At 42.3% G+C, this 21,040-nt stretch overlaps 1 protein-coding gene across 1 annotated transcript; it reads right to left on the reverse strand.

Annotated features, from left to right (window-relative positions):
- Window positions 1–274: 274 nt before the first annotated feature.
- Window positions 275–20,234, reverse strand: LOC110486500 (interleukin enhancer-binding factor 3 homolog). Its single transcript, XM_021558135.3, has 20 exons — window positions 20,164–20,234; window positions 16,803–16,838; window positions 15,922–16,014; window positions 15,158–15,378; window positions 14,814–14,994; window positions 14,400–14,547; window positions 12,048–12,139; window positions 9,496–9,591; window positions 9,176–9,287; window positions 8,983–9,080; window positions 8,365–8,476; window positions 8,169–8,282; window positions 7,875–8,080; window positions 7,562–7,732; window positions 7,303–7,440; window positions 6,683–6,823; window positions 6,443–6,563; window positions 4,392–4,442; window positions 1,086–1,484; window positions 275–991 (listed from the first exon to the last, which is right to left on the reverse strand). Exons 3-20 carry the CDS (start codon window positions 15,922–15,924, stop codon window positions 861–863), a joined length of 2,535 nt encoding a protein of 844 aa, XP_021413810.1. The 5' UTR covers window positions 15,925–16,014; window positions 16,803–16,838; window positions 20,164–20,234; the 3' UTR covers window positions 275–860.
- Window positions 20,235–21,040: the final 806 nt, after the last annotated feature.

A 21,040-nucleotide genomic window follows, 5' to 3' on the forward strand; every position in this document is an offset into this window, starting at 1 on the left:
ATCCAAAAATTGTTACCGATTATAATTTGACAGGTAGCTAGTTTTGCTGATAGCTACATTAAGGGAAAATGTACTATGACAGATGTGGTTGTCCCACCTAGCCATCTTAAGATGAATGTAAGTAAGTCTCTCTGGATAGGAGCATCTCCAAAAGGACAAATGTAACATTTCATTGCACAATGTTGACTACAAATGTATTTTCTGAAATCTGGGAGGGCACTTAAGGTTAGTAGAGAGTATCTTTCATGAAGTGAAATGCTTGGTCAACACACAATTTGCTTTGCTCCAAAATAAGTCCTTTATTGATACAAACACCACTTTCTTATACACTGTTCTGAGAAAAAAATGAAATAATCCCAACCACCAAATCTACTTTGACCAGAAATGTGATTGACATTTAAAATGTATTTCTAGTAACTTCCAAAATTATTTGTTAAAATTAAAACTACAGAAATACATCAAGTAAAACATTGAAAAATAAATGTCTAAAATTACAAACAAATACTTAAACAAGCAGTTCTCCAGACCCATTGTAATGTGAAATGAAAATTTAAACAAATCCTCAGCCAAAAACAACAGTTAACTTGTGTATGGACAGAAAGAAAATCATAACTGGTGGTAAAAAAAAAAGATGTCATTCCCTCTTTTTGAGTGGTAGTGATGGTGGGGAGGGGAAATTGGTGGAGTGCATACAAAGAAAATACAAGCTTGAACACTGACCAAACTGATGAAATAGACTATTTGATTCAGCCGTGGGGAGCTGCCAACTAATAAGTCCAGTTTATTTCTTTAAAGTAAAGAAAATAACCAAATGCACGCAGACATGGAAAAACCAGGATAGCCACCATCACGGATTCAGTCTATCTGTACTGGTAGTTCATGGTGGGGTCTCCCCTGCCGTATCCTACTGGGTTGTGGTATGGAGCTGGATTTGCACCATAGCTCTGGTTGGCTCCTGCCTGTGCGTTGTAATTTGACTGATTTCCGTAACCTACGGAAAAGAGTAAGTTGATTAGTAAAAATGTGGATAAAACAGCTTAGGTTACGGTGTACCTGTGTTCCCCTTTGCCAAGAATCCAACTTACCGTCGTAACTGTAGTCTTGGCTGGCAACAGCGCTGCCCGTCACCTGGCTGGGGTAGGCAGTGCTGTAAGGATAAACTCCTGCTCCTGCCTGGTTTTGATTGAAGGTCTTATTGCCTTGCCCATAGCCCTGGCCATACTGGTTATAGGCACTCTGGCCAGGGGTGGTCTGGTAGGCCCCTTGGGCCCCTCCACCAACTCCTGGTGGTCCAGGGAAGGTTGACTTGGCCTCCTTTTTGACAGGGGCTTTGGGGGCTGGAGAAGGGCTGGAGTAGCCTCCATCATTCTGGTAGTATGAACTGTAGGTTCCTGTAGCTGTCACGCCTGTAGTGCTGGCCGCAGGGACTTCAGTAACGGTGCCAGCAGTCGCAGCTCCACCATTTGCTCCACTATTGTAATAATCTAAAAGAAAGAAGCATTAGATTAAGAGGGGGTTTTGTAGAGAGTTCTACTGCTGTCACACCCATGCTTGTAAAGACACTAAGAATAATACATTGCATCTTCAAGAAAGTGAAGCGTTTCACTAAAATTGTAGTACCACATTATTGAATGGGATATCACATTTATTTTTTAAAAACATACAAGACTTTATTTTTTACTTCACAATCATAATGCAGAATGTCAAAATCAGTCTTGTGCAAGTATCAACAACGCCGTGGTTTTTTCATGCCTAACGGTGCCTCACATGAGGTAAATGAGGGGCATTGTGAATATTGTCATTCAAGATAAGACTAGCATGTAACCACCATGATTTAGCAATTCTGACATTTGAATAAAAAACTGCAAATATTCAAAGCAGCCTTATGATCCCATAACAAAAGGCAAAAAAAAAAAAAAAAACAGGTTGACAATGAGGTGATTGATAATACATGTTCAGACAATAAAATGAAATAAGACCGTTCACATAAGAAATGTAACTTTTTTTCTAGACATTCAAGACAGATGGCCACAGTGGGATCAATCTCCCCAGTCTGACCCACTCCAATGTGCATGTCATCACAGTGGGCCATTATCCATCAGCCAACCATAATGCTCTGGTCTCAATTCCACTAAGGAAGGCAGTCTATTGGAAAAGTGTGCCTGTGGCTTTTGGCATATCCAGGTGTCCAGGTACGTCCCAGGGTTGGCAGAGGGTATGGAAGCTGACCAAAGGCAACAAGCACTCACTGGCCTCCCATCTCTCTAGGCGTTGGGACATGAGTCGTAGCAGGTAAGCAAAGGGACCGTTTTTTTCCCAGGGGAGTGATTGGAGTTCATGTTGCGGGAACACTATAGTTTGCTCCTCTTTCTCTACATTTTGTTTTGATTTAAGAGATTGGGATGATCTATGTAGCAAATTCATGGTAGCCATAGCAGTCTGAGACAAAGTCACCTAAAGAATGAGACAGAGCAGAGAAGGAAAAATGTAATTAGATTGGTTTGTTTTTTGCCATAAAAAGTGGCATGTGTCAATGATTTGGTCAAATTGTTTTCAAACAGCTTTTTTTGTTTGTTGGGACTTTTAGATTTCTCTGCTCCGGTCACGCTCAAGAAGGTGTTTCCTCAGAACAGGCTGCAGGTAGGAGGGGTGTCTCTCATATGGGGGGGTCAAAGTGATATAGATTGAGTCCTGTGGCTTAACAAAGCAGAGAAATGTAAAATCATAATTGAACCAGGAATAAGAGCACTCCGGTTCCTTCTTTGGTAGTTTGAATGTCATCTAAACAATGGCATACTCTCTACAAAACAAAAAGATACTTTGATTATAGATACAAAATAACTTTTCCCAGGTCTTGTCTTGTTGGGAATCTCCAGATATATGCCACTAACTCTCCTCCAAGATGGCTAGGCATGTTGTGCTCTGATCAAACTACACTGAACTTCTGCTAATATTACAATGTGAGTAGAGTGAGAACCCCTCTTGTAATGTCCTCCTGATAAAGGTGGACATTATAGAGGTCGACCGATTAACATTGGTATGGCTGATTACAAGTTTTCATAACAATCGGTAATCGATCTTTTGGACGCCGATTATGGCCAATTACATTACAATCCATGAGGAAACTGTGTGGCAGGCTGACCACCTGTTACGTGAGTGCAGTGTCAAAGGGACCTTGTAGCTGCAACAAGCCAAGGTAAGTTGCTAGCTAGCATTACATTTATCCTATAGAATAAAATCTTCACATAATCACTCGTTAACTACACATGCTTGACTATATTACTAGGTTAACTAGCTTGTCCTGCGTTGCATATAATCAATGCGGTGCCTGTTAATTTATCATCAAATCACAGCCTAATTCAACTCCGCCAAACGGGTGATGATTTAACAAAAGCGCATTAGCGGAAAAAGCACATTCGTTGCACAAATGAACCTAACCATAAACATCAATGCCTTTCTTAAAATCAATACACAGAAGCATATATTTTTAAACCTGCATATTTAGTTAAAATAAATGCATGTTAGCAGGCAATATTACCTTGATAAATTGTCACTTGCCACCCATTCAACAAAAATACGGAATGGTTCCGTATTTCACTGAAAGTATAAATGTTTTGTTTTCAAAATGATAGTTTCCGGATTTTACCATATTAATGACCAAAGGCTCGTATTTCTGTGCGTTTATTGTAATTACGTCTATGATTTGATATTTGATGTGGTGGTAGGCAGCAGCAGGCTCGTAAGCATTCATTCAAACAGCACTTTACTGTGTTTTGCCAGCAGCTCTTAGCAGTGCTTGAAGCACAGCGCTGTTTATGACTTCAAGCCTATCAACTACCGAGATTAAGCTGGCAATACTAAAGTGCCTATAAGAACATCCAATAGTTAAAGGTATATGAAAGACAAATGGTATAGAGAAATATATTAATTCCTATAATAACTACAACCTAAAACTTCTTAACTGGGAATATTGAACCACCAGCTTTCATATGTTCTCATGTTCTGAGCAAGGAACTTAAACGTTAGCTTTTTTATATATTTACATATTGCACTTTTACCTTCAACACTGTTTTTGCATTATTTAAACCAAATTGAACATGTTTCATTATTTGAGACCAAATAGATTCTTTATTAGATTTTCTTTATTAGAAGTTAAAATAAAGGTTCAGTCAGTAGCTTTGTAATTATTACAAATATATATAAAAATCGGTATCTGCTTTTTTTGATCCTCCCAATAAATCGGTATCTGCTTTTTTTGGTCCTCCCAATAAATCGGTATCGGCGTTAAAATTATAATCGGTCGACCTCTAGTGGACATATCAAATAAAAACCAGACTAGAAGTCGTAAGACTATTCCAGGGATTGGAAGATGAGGGAAAATCAATACTCACTATAGCCTCCAGAGTTTCCATTGTTCCCATATCCATAACTTCCATAGCCACCTGAGGAGTTAAGCAAACCAACCATTACATTTCTCAGCCGACGTGAGATGTTGCCTACCATTTAATATATTGAAGAACAGTATTTACAGCATAAAGTCAATTCAGGTACAGAACACACAATAATTGCAAATAATACCTTCAGAAAGTACTCATACCCCATCCCAAATTTTCTTGTATTAGAGCCTGAATTCAAAATGTTTTTTTTTTCTTCCTGACCTGACAACCTACACACAATCACACATAATGACAAAAGAAAAACATGTTCGTGGACCCAAAAAATATATACACACCCCATGGTCAATACATGTTAGAATCACCTTTGGCAGCGATTACAGCTGTGAGTCTTTCTGGTTAGGTCCAAGAGCTTTACACACATGGATTGTACAATATTTGCATTATTTTTTTAAATTCTTCAAGCTTTGTCAAGTTGGTTGTTGGTCATTTGTTACATATTGACCAGACCGGTCACGTCACGTGCACGTCGCAAAATACATTTAGAAATCCATGTTATTCAATTATTGCGAGTGTCACCGAGCGTCTGCGTTGCCAAGGGCTAAAATAGAACTCCTTTCTTTTCTGACGCAAATCGCTCTGCAACTCATTGGTTATACCCACGTGGGTGATTGAAAGACGAAATGTTTTGCCGGTCGTCGTGGTAATACAATGAAAGTTCAAAGATGAAAAAGCCTGGAAGGAGGAGACATGACTAGAAACAATTTGGTTGACCGTTTTGTGTGTGGATGAATTGTCAGAGCAGAGGACCTTGTGCATTTCAGGTAAAATAACCAAATAGTACAAATTAGCCATCAAGTGCAAGCAACCTAGCTAACCTAGCTACCTAACATGTTTAATGCTTTTCGACCTGTCACCAAATTAATGTCATTGGTTTAGTTTGTTTTGTTTTGATATTTTAACCTGTGTGTTGTGATCGCGTTTGGTGTGGGGGGACAAAATTAATTTATGCACGGTAGCACACAATTGCTAGACAGCCATTTTCAACTCTTGCCAAAGATTTACAAGCTGATTGAAGTCAAATCTGTAACTAGGCAACTCCGGAACATTCAATGTCTTCTTGATAAGCAACTCCTGTGTATAGCTGGCCTTGTGTGTTAGGCTATTGTCCTGCCATCGTCTCCCACTGCCTGATGGAAAACAGACAACCAGGTTTTTCTCTAGGATTTTGTCTGTGCTTAGCGCCACCCAGTTTATTTTTTATCCTGAAAAACGCAGTCCTTAAAGATTACAAGATTATCCATAACATGATGCAGCCACCACTAGGCTTGAAAATATGGATTGGTACGCCATATTGGATTTGCCCCAAACACTGTATTCAGGACAAAAAGTGAATTGCTTTGCCACATTTTTTTGCAGTATTAGTTTAGTGCCTTGTTGCAAACAGGATGCATCTTCTGGAATATTTTTTACTCTGTACAAGCTTCCTTTTCACTGTCAATTAGGTTAGTGTTGTGGAGTAACTAATGTTGATCCATCCTCAGTTACTCCGATCACAGCCATTAAACTCTGTACCCGTTTTAAAGTCACCATTGGTCTCTGAAATCCCTGAGCGGTTTCCCTCCTCTCCGGCAACTGAGTTGGGAAGGATGCCTTTATCTTTGTAGTGACTGGGTGTATTGATACACCATCCAAAGTGTAATTAGTAACTTCAACATGCACAAAGGGATTACTTTTTGAAATTATTTTTACACCCATCTACCAATATGTGCCCTTCTTTGCAAAGCATTGGAAAACCTCCCTGGTCTTTGTGGTTGAATCTGTGTTTGAAATTCACTGCTCAACTTAGGAACCTAACAAATAATTGTATGTGTGGGGTACAGAGATGGGGTAGACATTCACAAATGTGACATTGAGGTAATGTGTGTTGGCCAATGACAAACTATACATTTAATAAATGTTAAATTCAGGCTGTAACAAAACATGGAGAAAATAAAGGGGTGTGAATACTTTGAGGGCACTGTAGGTAGCATATAGCTCTGTTTTACCTTGTCCATAGCTGCCACCATTATTGAACCCTCGGCCCCTCCCCCTGCCACGCCCTCTACCCCTGCCCCTGGGAGTGGCTGCCGGGTCACCAGTCGGGTCACCCATCATGCCAAACCCATGCTGTTGGGAGAAAACACAAGGACTAAATGGACAGACGGGTCAGCAGCAACCATCATTACTCAGCTAATATATTTTACAAACAATAGCAAGCAAAGAGAGTAAGGCAGAGGGAATCTTACCATTGGGAGTTTCTTCTTCTTGGCTGCCTCAGTCACAGAGCCCTCTGGGAAGAGTTTGTCCAGGGCTGCCAAGGCAGCATAGGCCTTGGCCACCTTCTTATTGGAGCCAGTCCCTTGGAACTTCTGTTCGTCTATCTCCACCTGGAACAGGGGGAAAGACAGGTCAATACATAGACAAGAACAGAATAAAGCATGAGACAATGTGTCAAAGCCAAGCTCATGTTGTTATTGTCAATGTTTAAAAAGGACAAGTTCACTTTATTTGAACCAAATTTATATTTGAATGTTGTTATAGAAGTGTCCAGACACTGTTTTGAAAAATGTACCTCACCAATATACTTCCTTGTTGCTCGTTCTGCAGTATGGGAGCCACATATATACATGAACAAAGCTCCAAAAACACCCCAATGTCATGTTAGAAATGACAAAGCTCTCAGTATAGTGATGCAGGGGTAAATACTCAAAACACAAAAAATAGACACCTCTATAAAATTTTAATAAAATCGAGATTGGTGCAAATAAAGTAAACTTCTTCATTCATTGAAGCAGCTAGATATTTACTGTTAGATCCTAAAGGCATCAGGGTGGATGGGCACGTCGTCCACGCCTGAGACACTTACCTCCATGACGAAGCGTTTGTCGTGGCTGCCTCCGGTCTCTGAGATGAGCTCATACTTGAGACCGCGCCGCTTCTCGTTCAGCTCCATCACAGGGTTCTTCCCATGTTTGGTCAGGATTGGTCCCTGTTGACGAGCACTCTAAGACAAAGAGACAGGCATTTTAATTTCTTTGTAAACAAGAGCAATACAATAAACTGGAGTCAAAACCGAGCCTAGTGTCCAAAAACATGGTTTTGAGTTCTACTCCGAGGACCCATACCTCTGCACCGTCTGTGGCCTCCACGCTGTCCGCCCCTGTGGCTGCAGTGTCCATTGCGATGGGCGTGATGCAGGGTTTCACCACCTCCACAATGGCCGTTGCCACCTCAGTCTTCACTGGCTCAGCAGTCTTCAGCTCCACACCTGTGGGGAGGCCCATGTCCTGGAGGACCTATGATTGGGCCAGGCAGAAGATTGGAAAGGAAAATGTGAAGCACAGCAGACAATAGTTACAATCTTCAGATTTCATGACAACACACCAAACGCTTAGAACATATACCACTTACCCCGTACATCCACATCCACCCACTCACCTTGACAGCAACGTGAAGCTTGGCAGTGCGTTTGGATGGGCCTGAGGCTTCAAAACTCTTGCTGTCCACCTCAACAGCCATGGTGAAGACTGGTACGTGCACCGGGCCAGTTTGGGAGAGGAGTTTATACTGCAGGCCAGGCTTCAGCTGGTTCAGCCTCATCAGAGCATTCATGGCCTGGGGAGGCTCCGACTTCTCATCTGGGGCTGGGGGGAGTGAAGATAAGGATTATTTTTTTAACTGCCACTAACACTGAAGAACTGTGCTGAACAGGAAGAACTTGGCAACACCTACATTTCTTTTGCAACTTCTTTTTCTTCTTGTTTGGACTTTTGTCCTCCCCTCCTTCCTCCTCCTCGATGGGCCTCTTCATTGGTGGGGCGTAGGTTGTACTGGGGGGGATTTGGACTGCAACAAAAAGACACGGACTGCTGAGCCTTTCCAAAATATGGACACTAAATTGTATGCACATGTCTGCAGCCTGGCTTACCTGTATAGTCAATTGGGGTCTCGCTCCTGGGTTTCCGGGGCATTTTGGAGGGAAGGGGGTCCATCCCTAGCACTTTGTGAAGCTGTCCGAAGGCAGACAGCCTTAAGGCATGCTGAAAACAGATGAATGGAAAAAAAATCACCACCTGTTCACTACAGCAAACAGGGTGTAGATTTAAAAAATGTTTGTGGTATCCAATTGGTAGTTACAGTCGTCGTATCGCTGCAACTCCCGTACGAACGCGGGAGAGGCGAAGGTTGAGAGCCATGCGTCCTCCGAAACACCACCCAACCAAGCCGCACTGCTTCTTGACAATGCCCACTTAACCCGGAAGCCAGCCACACCAATGTGTCGGAGGAAACACCATACACCTGGCGACGGTGTCAGCATGCATGCGCCCGGCACGCCGCAGGAGTCACTAGAACGCGATGGGACAAGGACATCCCTGCCGGCCAAACCCTCCACTAACCCGGACGACGCTGGGTCTCCCGTGCACAGCCGGCTGCGACAGAGCCTGGACTCAAACCAGGATCTCTAGTGGCACAGCTAGCAACTGCGATGCAGTGCCTTAGACCACTGCGCCACACGGGAGGCCCTGTGGATGTAGATGTGACTCACCTGGGCACTCTGTGTGAGGTCCTCCCTCTGCTGGAGGTCCAGGTGGCCAATAGCATCTGTCAGATCCTTCTCACATGGATCACAGATTCCAGCACCATCTAAAAACAAACAGGCACATTTTTACAATCTTTTGGCTTGTGATGTGGAGCAGAGGTGCGAGGACATGTCCTCTCCGCTCTTTGAGACTACTCACCAGCCATGAGGATTCCAGAAGCCAGACACTCCAAAACTCTTCGCAGAGCCTCTCCTGCCCCCATTGGCCGGTTCCCTGTGCCAATTGCCTTCTCACACAGCAGCTCTATTGGCTAGAAGGGGTGAAGGGAAGATGTTTGAATTTCTAGATGTTTGGCAAATTGGATAAAAAGGCTGTAAATAAGAAATTGTTGCAGTTTGATGTACTAAGCCCCTTAAAATAAATTCCCATCTTACACATCAAACCTGACCACTGTAATTAGCATGACATTTCTCAAACAAAATTCGCATTCGAACCACCAGCTGGCAGAAAATGCTCACCCATCCATGCAGTGGGGCCCAAGTGGAGACGCGGGAGCACAAGTCCCTCAGGATACGAATGACGATGACGCAGGACCTCAGCCCATTGGCCCTGGCCTGGAGACACAAGCAGGGAGGGGGAGGAGGGAGAGGGAGCCTTAGTCAAACAAGAACTCACAAAAACACGAAGACGCAGCTACATCAAAAAGCCACACAGACTAACGGCTCTGCTTTGTCATTATTGTGTTACAGAATGGGAAGAGTGCAGTATGAATCTGATATTTGTTCTGTCTGCAGATGTGGTTATTGAATTGAATGTACAACTCCATGTGTGTGAAATAAAAAGCAGATTTGATCAGTGGTACAGTAATAGGCATGACCGAGTGGTGATTGAGCAATTGTGCTTCTTGCAGCTCCGTATCAAAAATGTGTCAACTTGTGAGATTCTGTTAAATGATTAAGAGGGAGAAGGGGAGTCAATGTAAAGCCAAATGCTGACATGGAAAAATGTAGGACAATGACAGTATTTATAATGTGCTTAGTTTAATGAGTGGTGATACACCTTACAGTAGCTCTAAAGGTTATTGTATGGGGTATACCAGGGGCCTCATTTATAACCATTGCGTGAATTTAACAGTAAGTATGTGCGTCATTTCTGAAAAGACTGCGCACGGACAAAAGGATTTATACAAACTTTGCGCATGTCAAACATATGCATTTTCCCCGTTAGAAATCAGACCGGTCATAATTATTTTTAAGTGTGCGTGTTGACAAGCAGGATAACTCCACCAGAAACTCCCATATTTCACATTTTATGGTGACAATAATGCCCTCATTTGCTGTATACTAGTATTGGAATTAGGCAAAGACAGCATCTAAAGGGAATAGCAATGGTGATCTTGATCAAATGTCTTGTGTTGGCAGAATGTTCTCTTATGCTGTATCTGACTGTTTCTGAAAGACAAAATTAATTGCAAATTGTGGACCTGTAAACAGATCGTTGAATGCAATAATGTTTTGCATTGACTTTTCCCCCACAAACTTAAATATGTAGCAATGCCCACAAGTTCTGAAATAATATCTACTCTGAAAAACAAAAAGGAAACCTACCATAGGCCTACACACTTCAATGCAAAAGATCAACTGCCTGTTCACCTGTAAATTCTCCTGTTGGATGCATAGACTAAAAACATGACATTATAAATAGTACTTCCAATTGGCCCAAATGAGAGGTGTCATGGTCATTTGTTGTATGGCTACTTCAGGAATATAAACTCAACAGTCTTAACATGGCCAGAAAAGTTGAGGAATGTATTATGCAAATGGTTATGATGTATGTTGTATGCTTCTAAATGAAATGTCTACAGTATTCAGACGTAGGCCTAGCCTACAAACGTCAATGAAAAGGTGAACAGTCTGTTCTACTGTTAAACGGCATTTTGGAATGGATCACAGAGCAAAGTACAGTAGTAAATAGATAAGCTATTTCAAGTAACGTAAGTCAAATTCAACGAGCGATGGGAAGAATGGTAGCCTACACTAACTTGTTGTAGGCCTATAGACCATTTTGCGAGTAGCCCTTGAGTCAGAAAAGCTGAAGAATTTATTCTGCAATGATCATGTGAGTGAAATAGGATTTTATTTTAGAATTCAAAGAAAATAAAAACATTTTGCTCTTCTCGCTAAATGGCTGATTTTGGCATTATTTTTTAGCAAGGCCATCCGTTTGTTATGAGTAGGAGTAATATTCCCCATTAGCACAAGGCTACCACTTCCACCTTGCAATGTAATACTTCAACCACCAGAAACTGTGCTTATGCATGGTCTAAAGTTTGCGGGAGGAAGGCACATTCAGAGTTCATTTTTTAAAATTAATGCCAACTTTGGTGCACGCATGTTTTGGGGCATATTTTGTGCGTAAGCAACGTCTATAAATGAGGGCCCAGAAGACTGACGAGTGAACGTACATTTCTAACTAAGGTGCAATATTCCTTTTTTGTGGCACACAGAAAGCTGAAACAGCCAGAGCATGGGGGATTGGAGCCTACACACTCTACAAGAACAGGCTGCAGAGATGGAGCGCTTACAGTTAAGAGCGAGAGATGACAGTTCACTATGATGACTAAGAATCAACATAGTCCACAACGAGGAATCAACCTCAACACAATATGATGGTACAGAAAAGGGTTGTCGATTGATAGATTGATAATATTTGAGAAATATTGCACCCGAGTGTAGGAAGTTAGTTCCACATCTCTGATCAAAATTAAGCAGTGGTTTAAGACAACAGTTGCTTTGAGGGGATTGTTGAACGTCCTAAAAGCAGCATTGAACATTTTCAATGACACTGCAATCAAACCTGTTAAGTCAGCAGAGCATCTCTACAAGGTAATGACAAAGGTTTCCTTGGAAACGCTATAAAAACCACAGAGTAAGAAGTCTACTACAAGTGATAGATACACTTCGAAAGGACATTTAACAATAAAAACACAGAAAAAACGACCAAAGAAAGAAACTGCGTCAAATGGAAAAAAATTGAACTACTTTAAGACAAATAAAGACAAGATGCAAACCTGGAACCACTTGGCGTGGCGAAGAGACGCCAAGGCAGTAAGGCATTTCTGCCTGTCCAGAACATCCGGGGGATCGTTGACTGATAGCGTTTCTATTGGCGGGTGGAATAAGAAGACAAGGTACAGTTTGACCAAGGGGGGTTCTGTCACACGGCCAGGGGGAGTAGGCAGCTTTCCCAAACCACAGGCAGGACGGGGAAGGGGAGGGGGACCCCCCCACCTGGAGAACTAATGGTCTGAACCTCTCAGTGAAACTGCAATTACACTAAAGATATGTAACTTCAACCCACTTCAGAAACTGTTGTTAAGTGGGTGATTTCTTAAGATAACTCCCAGTAGGCCTATATGGAGAAAAATGTGTATGGATGTAAGATTACAGTGGGAGTGAATTATCAAAAGGGAGGTTGTCTCCATTATGTTAACTCAATGTCAACTCGTATGCCTCAGCCCAGTTATGAAGTCTGAGTGCTTTGCTATAACAATGAGAGGTAGAGCCCCTCCCCTTCACCCCTATACTGGGTGTACTGCTTAGCCCCTTCCGAGACAGAGAGCGTCCAGTTGGTCAAAGGTCCAGCGTCCCTAAAAATTGACAAACTAGAAGGCTTGACAGAGAGAATCAGATGCACAAAATTATCAAAACAAGTCCACACTGCAGCAAAACTGATGGCCTTCAAGAGCCAAACTGGGCTTCAATGTTGACACAGTTATAGATAAGGCTAGGTTGATGCCTGTTGGGTACATCCAACTTCCTGTTTAGAACGTCTGAGGGGGAACATGGGCCGCCACCGACTAGTATCCTTTCCCATAATATACAGTGCCCTCCGTAATTGGGAAAGCAAAGCATTTGGTCTTCTTTTGGCTCTATAGTCCAAACGTTCGGATTTCAAATCCAACAATGACTACGAGGTTAAAGTGCAGACCATCAGCTTGTGTTTGAGGGTATCTATACCGGGTGAACCGTTTAGTAATTACAGCACTTTTTGTACAAATTCACTTGTGTATAAAAGTAGTTAAAAGTTTAGTATTTGGTCCTATATTCATAGCATGCAATGACTACATAAAGCTTCTGATTCAACATTTGTTGGATGCATTTTCTGTTTGTTTTGGTTGTGTTTCAGATTATTTTGTGCCCAATAGAAATGTATGGTATATAATGTAGTGTGTCGTTTTGGAGTAACATTCATTGTAAATAAGAATACGTTTCTAAAACACTTCTACATTAATATGGATGCTACCATGATTACGGATAATCCTGAATGAATCGTGAATAATGATGTGAGAAAGTTGGAAGCACAAATACACTGCCAAGACATTACCTCTCACAATTACAGGGGAGGTTAGCATTTTTGGGGTGGTATGATGTGTATCTAACTTCAACAAAGAATTATTCACGATTAATTCAGGATTATCCGTAATCATGATAGCATTCACAAGCTTGATGTAGTCATTGTGTGCAATGAACATGGGACCAAACACTAAACTTATTACTACTTTAATACATAAGTGAATTTGTCCCAATACTTTTGCTCAGGGGGGACTATGTACAAAAAGGGCTGTACTTTAACGGTTCACCGATATGGATGAAAATATCCTCAAATTAACGCTAACATGAGCACTTTAAGCTCATGGTCATTGATTTCGTATCCAAAATGTTGAAGTATAGAGCCAAAATGTAAAATAAAAATGCTTCACTGTGCCAATAAGAGGGCACTGTAGGTATTTATTGCATTAATTATTGAACTTATGACTCCCTTTGCGTCGGACATACCCCCATGGATTGGATTTACAAAGACTGCGATCACAGTTGTCCCCTGATTTTGACTGTGACTGGGAGAAGTGACATTCAGCCATGCAGAGTCAAAGAGCACCTGGCGTTATCTGTAACCCGTGTCCTCCCTGCAGATGAACGTCAGTCAATAGCCCACTGCTGGGTCTAGTAACCAGAACACTTGACAACACTTTGCAACTCATTTTTGCTGCAATGCAAACCGTTCATCAGTGTTCAGTATAAAACATGCAAACAAAGTGGTGTTTGTTTTTTTGTTATTCTCAGTAAGCCTTCATATAGTTAATGTCTGGACTCCATAGGGAATAGAAAACCCTTTTCAGTCAGTAACTATCCTTTCTATACTGTGTATTGGGCCATCAAAAATGTACATCACATTACATGGAACTACGAGAGTCTAAAGAGCTATAAACATAGCATGGTTTCATTACATGACAGTTCCCACATATCCCCTAGCTCCATTGAAGGCCCAATAAACAATATCTGTCTAGACTGGCTGCCTGCCTGTTCAGTCTCCCTGCCTAAGGGGGCGCTAGTGAACCATCTGCCCCTGTGTGGCAGCCTACCTCCGGCAGCCTGTTTCTCCACCTCCTCACGGACCAGGGGGGACGTCATGTTGATAGTCAGGGTCAGGGGAGGCTCCTTGGTGCTCTTGATCACGATGGTGGCTTCACGGATGACCTGAGTGACCTCATACTTGTCCTCTGTGATGGTCTGCCAGGTAGAACAGGAGGGATTGTTAATACAATAGCCATGTAGTGGCTATCCAACCAAACAGTCAAGGTCATGTACCACCAAGTAAAAAAACTTTTAAAAAACAATTTGCTACCGAATTCAGTTGTGACTATTCCTCCCAAATGAACGCATCACCCCACAACTGAAATGATGCAGGAGAGTATATTCTCGAAAGGTCAAATTCAACTTCACAAAGCCAACTCTATATGAAGACACAGAAAACACCAGTAGGTAGATGGACTCACCTTGAGTTGCACAGCCAGGTTGTCTGCCACATTCTTCAGCAGGGTGATGGTGGGTTTGTCCTTGCACAAAAGCACCAGCTCCAGGTCTAGGTCCCCCTTCAGCAGTAAGCCCTTGGCCACCAGGCCCACCCTCATCACCCCACGCAGGGACCGTGTGGCCTGTTCCGACACCTTGGGCTCACTGGCAGAGGAGACATGGGTACCCAGGTCAATTACTTTTGAAACTTAAAGCTGAAAGTGATGCTGCCTTCACCAACACTCCAGCCTTGATGGTGCAAAACATATTTCAACGCAACATTTTGTACCCCATGCACCATTTTGAATACAATTTCACACTCCCTTACCTTTCTTTATCGGACTCGGTTCCGTCTGGCTCAGACTTGACCACCTTCTCCTGCTCGTCCAGCCAGTCGGAGACAGCCTTGAGGGCACGCTCGGTGTGGGACACCATGTTCTGCACACCCTCCAGCTCCTCCTGTGTGGGGTACACAGCGGAGTGCTTGGCCATCACGTGGCGGTCGTCGTTCATGAAGATACGCATGGAGCGGTGGCGCAGGGGAGGAGGCTGGATGGGAAAAGAGGAGTTATTTTAAGGAATTACCTTCAGCAGGTCACAATTGTAGTCAGTAAGTGGCTTTGATAGGAAGAAACAGTCAATGAGATAAATCCACCCCCCCTGTAATGCTCAAAATACAGTAATGACTAACAAGGACTATTTCACTTTGTCAGCTTTCACTGTCCTTACATACGCATCCATGGACTACTGCTGGGTGAGTCATGCCCAATTAGAAGAGTGCAATCAAGTGCAAGCAGGAGCATGTGTTCCAAATGCCCAGGGCAGTTTTGACTGGCAGCAACCTGAATTACCCTTAGTGGACATTTGATGAAACTGATTTTTTTTTTAAGTCTACTTATATACCACGTCCTTGTTAACTTAAGAATAATCTTCTCAATCAATTATGTCAGAAAAATACAGTCGAATGTTTGCAGAGGCAAATTATTATGGTGGTGAGGCTAGTAAAATGTAAGCGCTCCATGTTCACTACCAAAGAGAAACGGTTTACACAAAATAGCCTTCCTAAAAATGAGTGTATAAGAAAAGCGGTACCATAGTTGCTTTAGAGTCTTCGATCCTGTGTATATGGCAGTGATACAAGAACAGGTCCTTCCTGAGACAGAACACCAACACTGCTGCTTCGTTCTGCTGACAACAAAAGGGACATGTTTAAAATTAGCAAAGCAATAAAAAGGCCAGATTCCCCTGGAATAGCAATGTCATTTTATTGATACTATAAAAACATGGTATTTAAGGGTAACAGAACATAGGTCTGTTCAAAGAAATCCCTAAGGATGCGCCTTCCTAAAGTGAAGGGTGGCTTTGCACGACAAGGGAAATTCCATGCTAACGGAATTACACGGAGACACCAATTTTTCACTTTAAAATGTGTACCAAACAAACCATTGACTTCTAAGTTTAACAAACCAACAACTATGCACATTGACTGCTTTAAACAATTTACACAGTAGGAGTCTCAGCATAATTCAGATACCATGGAATTGCCCATAGGCTAAGTGTGCTGATCCGGCAGTAACATGGGTGTTCCTACTGCAGCCTGACTCAATGAGCACTGTTATTGGACAAGGTTGCGCCTCTGCGTCAAAATGTTTCTCCTATTTGAACCTCACTGTATAAAACTCAGCGCCAAAAGTGTTGATTTAAAAATGGGCAGCTCCATCATTGTAGGCCTACAGATGAGCAGGACACCTGTCGCATTCTTCCTCCCAAAAAATAAAAGATGGGAGAAGTTGGACCAGGGCTGAAGCAGTGCCAGGACAACTGTAGCACAATCCTTGGAGGCACCAACAGCATCTACTTTCGAAACACTGATTCAATCAGTTTGATTATGAATCAGTTCTGCAGGAGCAGATGCCAGATATGTTAGTGACTAAAACGTAGCTCTACCAAGGAAGATAAATTGGGCTACTGACCCTGTATACCAGTATGACTCCGAGAGCAATAACGACCTAAAAAAAAAACATGGTTCTTCAGTTAGCCGTTGAGTTTGAAATTAACATTTCAGAGCCCATGTACAGTCTGGAATCATATCGGTATCAGTTAGCAGACAGACCTGCAGTACATGCAGTCCTAAAGCCAAAATGCATTTAACACATGAGCACACTGCAGTTAAAATCTATGAGCGGTTCATTGCAGTTGACATCAATTATAAACTGACAGTACCCCACGGCTTGAGCCGCTCAGTTCTGACAGTAAACCTGGCTGAGAAGTCATCCAAGGTACACAACCAAACTGATCATTTCTATCATGTGTCAAATCCCTCCATTCAGGAAACTAGCTACACATTGTAACGGCAGCGATATGTGAATGCTTCCATACAGCCGTTACACCTTTTTTTTGTTTTTTTAAAAGTTTTTACCCCCTTTTCTCCCAAATTTCGTGGTATCCAATTGTTGTAGTAGCTACTATCTTGTCTCATCGCTACAACTCCTGTACGGGCTCGGGAGAGACGAAGGTTGAAAGTCATGCGTCCTCCGATACACAACCCAACCAGCCGCACTGCTTCTTAACACAGCGCGCATCCAACCCGGAAGCCAGCCGCACCAATGTGTCGGAGGCTACACCGTGCACCTGGCAACCTTGGTTAGCGCGCACTGCACCTGGCCCGCCACAGGAGTCGCTGGTGCGCGATGAGACAAGGACATCCCTACCGACCAAGCCCTCCCTAACCCGGCCGACGCTAGGCCAATTGGGCGTCGCCCCACGGACCTCCCGGTCGCGGCCGGTTACGACAGAGCCTGGACGCGAACCCAGGGACTCTGATGGCACAGCAGTACAGCGCCCTTAACCACTGCGCCAACTAACATTTACAAAGCGATACCTTCCCAAATTCTCAACTTACCATAGTCTTCTCCAAACCCATCGCTAGTTGCAGGAGAAACATTTGAAGGATGGAGAACAAGACTCACCTTTTTTGGAGTTTTATTTTTTACATTTCAGAATAAAAACAATATTTACTCAAAAAGGGTTGATTGTTTTCCCATCATCCCCCGATTCAGCATATACCCTTTTCATGGCACGCTTGGTTCAATAGCTATTGATGCAGGGTTCGTAGACAGTGAAAAGCCAAATTAAAAGGACTTAAGTACTTTTTCAAGCACTAATATTTATTTTCAATGACCATCAACTTGTAATAGTTCCTATTATGCAATAATTTCTAGTCGCCACCAGATAACCGTGTATCTCCACAACCTCATGAAAAATAAAACCCGCAGCTTACATCACTAGCTTACAAGTTCTACTCAGTGATGTTTCACTACATACGTGGTGGTAAGTGAGTAGAAACGTAACTTGAGTAGTGATGAGCAGGGTTTGACATGCCTACTGGCATAATTTACTACACAATTCCAGCTTAATGACTATTGTATTTTTATTGGGCATCTACTACTTAATAGCTACGAAGAAGTGTCTTGCTTCTGACTGGCTGCTTTAGTGTCGCTATTTGGAATGGCTGTGTGAGGAAAACGGCATGCGAACGGTAGGAGCCTGTGAATGAGGCAATTGGCAACAAAGGTCTGGAGGTTGTTGCAAAGGAAAACATCACAATGTAGAACTGGCGCCAGTGCAGGATGCAGCGTGTGCCTTTCCCCCTTCAGGGTTCATTCACCCATGCTCGCAATGTCAGTGATGCATTTGTTGCACTTTACAGTGTGGGTTGGTTGGGTCCAGTGATGTAAAAAAATAGGTCAATTGTTGGTCCCATGTTTCATTAGCTGAAATAAAAGATAGCAAAAAAATTCTGCAATGCGCAAAAGGCAGGATTATATCTAAATTTGTCTGCCATTTGGGCATTTTATAAACATATGAGCATCTTCTGTTCTATTATTTTAATTGAAGTACTTATCCAAGTACCAACTCGAGAAATTCCAGTTGTTTTCCAGAGTACCAAATTCAAGTACTTTAAGGCACCTTTTGCAAACCCTGTTGAGGAGAGCAAACCGAATAATCCAATACAAAACTAACTTTACATTGGTGCTGAACGAACCATATACCTACTGCTCAATCTAAAAAGTTGGGTGAACAGTACTTTCCTGTGGATATTTTGTCTCAAATTTCAAGCAGCTGAAGGACAAACCACTGACGGTGGTTTGTCGGTAAAGTGTATATGTAATTGTATTCAACATTGTGGCCTGTCAGGAACATTTACATAGTAATTTGCTACCCAGGGCCTAGCCAGCAGATCCGACCCACTTGCTTAGTGGTACTAGGGTCGGACAGGCTTCCTGTCTAGATTAAGACACCATGGAGCCGGCACAAAATATGGCTTGGGAAAACACCTCAATCCTGGGATGATAACTGGTTGTACCACAAATTGTCCCATTATCCCAACTGTTACACCAAGAAGACCTAATTGACTGCTTGATTTGAAGTAAACTGATGTTTGTCCTCATGTTAGCTAGCAGTAGCCATTATGGATTTGCATGTCACCTGAACAACAAAGGAGCCAATTGGCTGACACTGATATTCCAAAATGGCTGTTGTGGCTTATGCTACCTAACCCGAGGAAAAATACACTTTTTCTGAAAAAAAAAACTACCAGTTGATAAATAATGTGACAATTCAGCATACAGAGCTATATTTTGCGCAGGCTCTGTGGTGTCTTTATCTACACATGAACGCTGTCTAACCCTAGTCAGTGTTGCTGTAAGCAAGTGGGTAGGACCTGCTGGCTAATAGAATTCTTCCAGTCGCCATTTTAATTTCAAACTTCAATTCATTGCGCCAGTCTGGAATATGCCCCCTGCACGAGTCACACCACAATTAGACTGCTAGCTATGTGGGTATAGCTAGATAGTTACATATAAAATGCCATATGCGATCGACATGATAGTGATAACTAGCCAGTTAGCTAGATAACGTTTCATGAGATTAGCTAGCGTGGTAAACACAAGATGGTCGTGTCCTCGCATTGTAGCTAACGTTAACTAGCCATAGCTACGTAGGCATTCAAACATAACTATGGACAAAATCCTGCATTTGCTTTCAATTCCTATTCGCCTATCTTACTAATATTTTTTCTCCATAATATAACGTTAGGTAGCTAGCATGGTGCCTTACGACGTGCTGCCTTGCTTGTGGTTCGAGCTGAGGGAGCGTTCTGAACAAAGAGGGCTGCTGCTAGGCTAACGTTAGCTTGCGAGACGTAATTCATACAACGGCAAATGAGTGTCACCGGTAATATAGTTGCTTAATTCATGTTCATAGGGACGGTGGTAATCATTTCATAAATCGGAATATAATGTGCATCTTTATGAAACATCCTTCTAAACTTACCAATTCTGCAACGCTTCGCTCCAACTCTCTTCGCGGAGGAGCAGAAATGACTACCTGAACAGCAAACTCTGAAAGCTAATTGGGCGAAAGTAGCATGTGACTAAAGAAGTAGCCAATCCCGTTTCACCTTTCGATGTATAATCTGAAATGTAAATTACAAGATAGCTAGTTCATGAGTCATTACCGTACTGTAGGATAATCACCAGCCAATTTCCCCAAATTACATAGCTACTGTATATCATTATTTAATTATTAACTCTATACACCATGCCCTGTTTACCCAGGATACACAGTGGTTATGATTTGATATCTGGGGATTCCATTAAAGTATGTGACTAAACACACACATTTCAGACATAAAATGTGGTATATTTAAACAATAATGCCTGAGGAGGTGTGGTATATGGCCAATATACCACGGCAAAGGGCTGTTCTTACCCACAACGCATCGCGGAGTGCCTGGACAGCCCTTAGCCATGGTATATTGGCCATATATCACAAACCCCAGAGGTGCCTTATTGATATTATAAACTGGTTACCAATGTAATTGAAGCAGTTAAAATACATGTTTTGTCATAACCGTGGTATACGGTCTGATATACCACGGCTGTCAGCCAATCAGCATTCAGGGCTCGAACCACCCAGTTTATAATACCTGTTAAAAATATGAGGCAATGTTTATATAAACCCCTTTCAAACAGCCCTCTTATTTACCACTTTCTTGAAGGCCCCTTTATACATATCAGTGGGTAATTGGCAAATTTGGAAGGGAAAGGGGTTTTAAACCATGGGGGCTGTTCGCATTTCAAATGAGAGAGGTGTGACCTGACCCAGAATTCCTTACAATCAAATGTCGACCACTTTATCTACCAAGAGA

Source organism: Oncorhynchus mykiss, chromosome 13 (assembly GCF_057628025.1).
Source record: "Oncorhynchus mykiss isolate SJ-2025 chromosome 13, ASM5762802v1, whole genome shotgun sequence".
NCBI lineage: Eukaryota > Metazoa > Chordata > Actinopteri > Salmoniformes > Salmonidae > Oncorhynchus > Oncorhynchus mykiss.